We start from the raw sequence: 7,033 nt of genomic DNA, 5'->3' as shown, positions 1-7,033 counted from the left end.
TATGGGGGACTTTTAAAAATCCTCCCCAACACTTCCGCCCCCCTTTGCATCTGACCCACCTAGAAGCTTTAGGAAAAGTCATTGGGCTGCATAATTGATGATGTGAGGTCATGTCACCTTCCCAACTTTAGATAGGATATTCAGAACAGACAAATGATAAAGCTCTTCCATCTGCTGATCTTAGAAATACAAAACCTTCATGCAATTCAAAGCAATAGTTTTAAATTTAAAAAAACATAAGTAATACATCTTTTCTATCAAGGTATACTTCCAAGTTGATCACTGGAGCCTCACTGAAGACAACAAGGGGAAATGAAAAATGAAAGAAGATTATCTGATATTTTATGGTCAGGCAAATCATTTGATTGCCAATTATTTAATATTCATTATTTTTGACAAATGTGATTAAAAAAATCAAAATTAAAGTTTCCAATCCCTGCGTAAATCAGAGATTCTTGCGCCTCATTATATTTTCTCTCTGATTCATATCAGGTCTTAGTAGAATAATATAACATTTGGGGAAAAAGATACAAACCAAGAGACCAGCCCCAGACGTCAAGATGGAGAAGATCTCCACGGCCACCATAGACTTCCCTTTGGTGCTCAGGTAAGTGGGGAAGAAGCTGATCCAAACACTGCAAAAGATCAGCATGCTGAAAGTTATGAACTTTGCTTCATTAAAGCTATCGGGCAATTTCCTTGCCATAAAGGCCACTGTGAAACTCACAAGGGCCTGGAAACCCAAGTATGCAAGGACAGTATAAAACATTGAAGCTGAACCTTCATTACATTCCAAGATGGTCTCTCCTACCAAGGAGTGGAAATCCAAATTGGGAAATGGGGGAGAGATTATCAGCCAGGTGACACAAAAAATTGCTTGGATCAGAGGACAGACTAAGACAATGGAGTTAGTCAATGATTTTCCTAAGAGTTTCCTTGATTTGTTCCCTGGCTTGGTGGCCATGAAGGCCAGAACCACCATGATAGTTTTTGCCAACACCGAGGAAACTGCAAGAGAAAAGAGGATGGCAAAGGTAATTTGTCGGATGAGACAGGTGAGCTTCCTGGGTTGACCAATGAAGAGGAAGGAGCAGAGGAAGCAGAGCAGAAGGGAGACCAGGAGGATGTAGGTGAGATCTCTGTTATTGGCTTTCACAATTGGTGTGTCACGATGCTTAATGAAAACTGCTAGGACTGCCAATGTGACCATGGAGAGAGAAAGAGTGAGAGACACTAAAATGTATCCCAGGGTCTCTTGATAGGAGAGGAAGTGGAGCATCTTGGCAATGCAGTGGTCCTTGTCCTTGTTGGGATACTGATCTTCTGGGCAGGGGTCACAGCGAGCTGCATCTGAAATCAAGAAATGAAATCTTTGAGCATTATTTCACCCTCGTTATTCCTTGCCCCCTTTACTATGGCAAGACTAGCCCCATTCTGCTATCACAAATCCACGAAGGAAGTGATGGAACAACCCACTGGGCATTTCATGATGGATGAAACAAGGCAATTATTTTTATGTTATTGATGATGCTTCAGCTAGTTTAGCCAGAGACAAGGATGTATTCATATATATAGGGCACTTCCATGACTGTTATGGCTTTCAGTGTGAGAGAGATTGCCATTTCTTGATTGCAGTGGGGAAGGAGGAAAGAATGATCTAAAACAGCACTGTCAAAGTCACATCATCACAGCGGCATCACATGATGTCTTGGGACTTTCCCCCCATTCTGAAACCAGTTATGGGCATGGCCAGCAGGTAATGCATCTGGCCCATGGGCTAATACTTTGATAGCACTGATCTAGAAGTACCATAGCACTGTTGACTCAAGTTCTTTGATTTTTAGTTCAAATCTGTTGATTCTGATTTTTGTTGTGCTTGTAGGAGAGTGTTAATAGCAACAGCAATAGCACTTAGACTTATATTCTGCTCCACAGTGCTTTACATCCCACTCTAAGTGGTTTACAGAATCAGCCTCTTGCTCCAAACAATCTGGGTCCTCCTTTTAGTCACGTTGGAAGAACAGAAGGCTGAGTCAAACCTGAGCCTGGTGAGATTTGAATTGCCAAATTACAGGCAGCCAGCAGTCAGCAGAAGTAGCCCACAGTACTGCACTCTAACCATTGTGCCACCATGACCCATGCATATGTTTAACAGACATGGATAGATGTATCTCCTGTTCCTCTGATAGGTCTATCAATTTCAGAGATGATTGACAGTGTTGATAGAGGAAGCATACCCTAAAGGTTAAAAAACAAACTGAAATAGAACTTTTTCAGGAAAACAGTGGCATCTAGTTTTCTCAATGGTATGTGTCACTACCCTGCATGAAATTCTTGTGGCATGACAAGGTTGGTTGACTTGTGGGGTCAGGACAAATTATATCCATAAACTGAGAGATTCTGTTGTAAAATATGAATACTTTGACAGATGTTGATCCTAATAGGAGCCTCGGTGGTTAGAGTACAGTATTACTTCTGATGACTGACTGCTGATTGCAGTTTGGCAGTTCAAATGTCACCAGGCTCAAGGTTGACTCAGACGTCCATCCTTACAAGGTGGGGAAAATGAGGACCAGGATTGTTGGGGGCAATATGCTGACTCTGTAAACTGCTTAGAGAGGGTTCAAAGTTCTATGAAGCAGTATATAAGTCTAAGTGCTGTAGCTATTGCTAATAAAAATAGCAATGAAGTTTAAATTGTGATTTAATGATTGACTTTCTTCATCCTGGAAGATCTGCTCTACCTTTTTGATTAGAAACGGTCCCTTCTGGACAAGGAGCACATTGGTAGCAGCAAACAGGCTCGCCCTCTGGAACTCTTCTCCTCTCTCCTGCCTGGCACCTCTTCATGACACACCTGGCAAAGGGCACCTTCTACAATAGAAACAGGGAAATGGTTTAGCTGCCACAAGCTATGAACCTGCTTCGTTTGTCCAATTCCACATTTTTATTTCAATCAAAAATATGAATTCAAAGGAAATGATTCCCCTGAAACAAAAAAAAACAGCTTCTTGTTGATTGAGGCATTCCGACCCATCAATGGGTGCTGAAGATTGGAGCTGGGACCTCTGCATGCAAAGGAGGGTTTGTGACATTAAGCTACGTCTTTGGTGAAATAGTAAATGATGAGGATCCAATTGGACAACGTGAGGAGTCAGTGGAGGAGTGTGAGGTTTAAGCAACAGAGAAACAGGAGGAATGTTTGTTAATTGAGGGAACCTTGAAGTACGTCATTCTCAGCAAACTTTATCAAAATTTCTATGGCAACATAACTGATATGTTTCTTTTTATTAAGACATTAATTCTTACTTGAGGACAGAAATAGCAAAAAGGTAGAGAAGTAACTTGACTCCTTCTGACAGTAGGAGCCCCTCCCATTGCTTACTTTGATGCATACTGATAAATCCTGCAGTGAGATTTGATTCTTGGTTTTGGGGTCTTGTGTTTGATTCCACAATGGGAAAAGTCTACTGAAATCATTTTTGCCCACCCTAATGGCATCCTGACCTTCAAGAAGTTCTTCCCAATATCAACTCTTTCTCGACCTGACACAAATCAGACCTGAAATGTATTATGTGCAAATCAGATTTTTCACCAAATGGCTCCCATATTTTATGATCCAATAGAGCCAGTTAGAAGGACGTTCTGCATCCCAAGGAGAGGAGAGAATGAATCTTTCCTTGGTTTTATAGTGTTGCCTTTCAACTCACCTTTGTGGGCCAGACAATTGCATCAGAGTTAATAGTGAAAACTTGGCCTGGGGGAGCCCTAGGATCGATTTGCCCAACTTTCACCAGAGCCATTGATTTATTTTGAATGGAAACCCAATTGAGAAGATCATAATGAGCAGATCCCAGCCCATTTTCTGAGAGTGAGATTTCTTCTCCTGCACTGTTGTTGAACCGGACATTCCTCAAATAGGGAAGAAGCTGAAACAAAGGAGACCTTCAGAAATTGGAGCAATTGGCTAAAAGCCACACATGAGACAACATGGCTCCTACCATTCTATCATGGCCCTCATTCTAGCGGATGGGTTTATGTCTGAGAAGTTTGAAATTTGAGCAGTCAGGGGTAACACCAAGTGCTACTTCCTCAATAAAAGAAAAAAATGCCTTTGAGACTGGGAATTTGTATCATGGCTTCTTCAACCACTTTGAAGTGGTATCTACGGATAAAGATTTTAATGCCAAACTCCAAATTTCATTGTTTGGTTTTCTTCATGTTTTACTTGACTCTAAAGGTTTTAAAGTCTTTGCGTGTAAATTTGTCTTGCGACTGATAAATACATTTTAGGAATGATTCAATGATTACTTTAAAAAGAGAGTGGCATGGTGGCCTGGAGGTGAAGATGCTTGCCTCTCACTCCAAAAGTTGAGAGTTCAATCCAAGGCAGTGACAGATGTTTATCTATCAGGGCACAAAGAGAAAATATCTGCTGTGAACTCTGCATAGGCATCAGGAAGGGCATCCAGCCAACAAATTCTATGCTTTATTCTGATGCCCTGATTCTACACAGTAAAAAAGATTAGAGAAGGAAAAAAGATTTCTTTCAAAATGTGTAATTCCCCTGACTTTCTATCATAGACAAAGAAAGAAGAATGCAGGAACCAGAGCCATAGTGGCACAGTTGTTGGAATGCAATATTTCAGGCAAACTCTGCCCACTGCCATGAGTTTGATCCTGACTGGTTCCAGGTTGACTCTGCCTTCCATCCATCTGTGGTCGATAAAATGAGGACCCAGATTGTTGGGGGCAAGATGCTGACTCTCTAATTCACTTAGAGAGGGCTGTGAAGCATTGTGAAGCAGAATATAAGTCAAAGTGCTATTCCTATCTAACTAAGTGGGGCCATGTGGAAAGAATTGGATACCCTGGGTTGCCTCTTCAATGTCCAGGAAGGTTCACAATTTAGCCATTGATGGGAAAAAAGTGTGATGAATTTTAGACCTGGAACAGGTTGGATTCAGCAAACATACTGGACCACATGCCTCATCTACATCAGGAATTTTTTGGCTTTTAACCTTTGCTTAACTCTGCTCGAGTGATCATAAAATGCCTAAAGTCAGAGTAGATGAGGACGTCGTTCTCCTTCCTCCTCCTGTAGAGGGTGCTTTTTAGAGGCTTTTTTAAACAGTTAAGCACTAAGCAGAGTCATTCACGGTGACTCTGGCAGCAACTAGCTCAGCCTGACCTCAGCTCTTGCCTTTTTCCTTTTACATTTTTTTTCTTTTCATGATGACAGTGGTGAGGCTCTGCCTCCCCTGCCTCCCCTGCCTCCCCTGACTGCACGTCACTGCAAGGACTTAAGCTTCCCCATTGAAGCTTCCTCCACAAACACATCCAGATTGTCATACTGCTCGGGGCTGACACTTCCTCCATGAAATGGTCACCTCCTGAAACCTCCAGGCAGCCATTAAGGATCTTTTAGTATCTTCTATGTAGATATTTCCTCTATGGATCTGATGGAAGACTGGTTTATTTCTGTTTTCTCCCCTCTCCCTTTTCAACCAAATTTTACATATTTCATATCATTGTTTATATTAATTACCATTCTAACCAGTTCTGATGTGCTGTACATTGACATTGTGGCATACAGAACTTTCACAAGTAATTCAAGAAATAGATATGGGAAAAATAGCAATAGCAATAGCAGATTTTTATATACCGCTTCATAGGGCTTTCAGCCCTCTCTAAGCGGTTTACAGAGTCAGCATATTGCCCCCAACAACAATCCGGGTCCTCATTTTACCCACCTCGGAAGGATGGAAGGCTGAGTCAACCCTGAGCCGGTGAGATTTGAACCGCTGAACTGCTGATCTAGCAGTCAGCTGGAGTGGCCTGCAGTACTGCACTCTACCCACTGCGCCACCTCGGCTCTTAATCCTCTCTTAAGGTCTGTGGATGGAATAAAAAGTCACAGAGATTACCTGCCATGACTGGAGATTTGAGATCTTCTTTCCAAGCCTCATCATGGCTGGTCTGGTTCCTGGTCCATGTATTGCATGTAATGCATGTGAGAGAACATAAACGGCATTGTAGATATTGTAACTTCCACCAATCATGCTTCTTTCAAACAAGGAAGATGGTAAATCTTGTAAATTCTCCTTCCCTGTACAGTTTTTCATCCCCTCTGGATAAAACATATTTGGTGCATAGAACTGGCAGACAAATATTTGTTCCCACCAGAATGGCAGAAACATGTCCCCTTGTGGGTTCAAAGGGTCTAAAGACAGGAGGAAATGGCTGAATTCTGAGATATCCCCACTTTGTTCCCTAAAATGCAAAGCTCCATGCAAGGGCTTTAGAGATTGCCAGACATCAAAACCTTGATATATAATATGTTTCCAAGATGAAGTTAGGATCCAAACATTCTGAAATGATCTCCTATCATGAACTACTAGAAGATGCAGAGCCCCCTGAAAAGTTATAATAGTTCCAGTGTCTCCAAAGAAAACAATGATGTCAACTTTTAGCCATATTTTGGAATCAAAAAAGATCTGGACAACAGGATCACCAGAACCATATTTCACCTTTTGAGTGAAGGCCAGGCAGATCTCCTTCTCCTTCAGCAGTGGCATCAGAGTTGAGATGAAATGTTCTCCGTTGTCATCATCAGAGCCCAGAAGCCCAACCCAGTTCCACTGGAAATACAGGAACAGCTGGACTAAACTCACACACTGAGCAAATTCCTTGGCATTAATCCGGAAGAAGGAAGGATACATTCTTTTGTCTTCCCAAGTGGATTGAAAGCCATCACTGAACTGGAGAAAGTGAGAATCTTCTTTAAAAGACAAAGCAAATTTTGATGGTGACTTTAGGGGTCCCATTGTGTCGTTTAGTGACCCCATCAGTCAAGATGAGTCATTTTTGGAGATACAATTCTTCCCTTCGTAGGACAAGCCATCAATTAACATATTTGTAGAATAGTGACATGTCAGAATCCAAAGGAACAAACCACCAACCCACATTGATATTAAAATGAATCCATGTATAGAATCTCCAGCTCATATACTATTATTGTCCTACCTCCTAC

At 41.7% G+C, this 7,033-nt stretch overlaps 1 protein-coding gene across 1 annotated transcript; it reads right to left on the bottom strand.

The window, feature by feature from the left end:
• Positions 1 to 445: 445 nt before the first annotated feature.
• Positions 446 to 6,827, bottom strand: LOC106544584 (vomeronasal type-2 receptor 26-like). The gene is made up of 3 exons (XM_087705312.1): positions 6,531 to 6,827; positions 2,745 to 2,874; positions 446 to 1,350 (listed from the first exon to the last, which is right to left on the bottom strand). Exons 1-3 carry the CDS (start codon positions 6,825 to 6,827, stop codon positions 446 to 448), a joined length of 1,332 nt encoding a protein of 443 aa, XP_087561438.1.
• Positions 6,828 to 7,033: the final 206 nt, after the last annotated feature.

The sequence above is a fragment of the Thamnophis sirtalis genome, unplaced genomic scaffold (assembly GCF_051295495.1).
Source record: "Thamnophis sirtalis isolate CommonGarterSnake01/CBP01778 unplaced genomic scaffold, rThaSir2_p1.2 scaffold_1, whole genome shotgun sequence".
NCBI classification, from domain to species: Eukaryota; Metazoa; Chordata; class Lepidosauria; order Squamata; family Natricidae; genus Thamnophis; species Thamnophis sirtalis.
The sequence above is the reverse complement of the archived record's forward strand: the minus strand, read 5'-3'. Positions and strand labels throughout refer to the sequence as shown.

Bases quoted from the DNA above. Each gene is read 5' to 3' on its own strand.
- LOC106544584 (XM_087705312.1), bottom strand. From the start codon at position 6,827: ATGGGACCCCTAAAGTCACCATCAAAATTTGCTTTGTCTTTTAAAGAA. The intron at 2,875-6,530 runs GTGAAATATGGT...TTTCTATTGTAG, and splicing joins GCCTGGCCTTCACTCAAAAG to AAGGTGCCCTTTGCCAGGTG. The intron at 1,351-2,744 runs GTAGAGCAGATC...TCTTGATTTCAG, and splicing joins GACCGTTTCTAATCAAAAAG to ATGCAGCTCGCTGTGACCCC.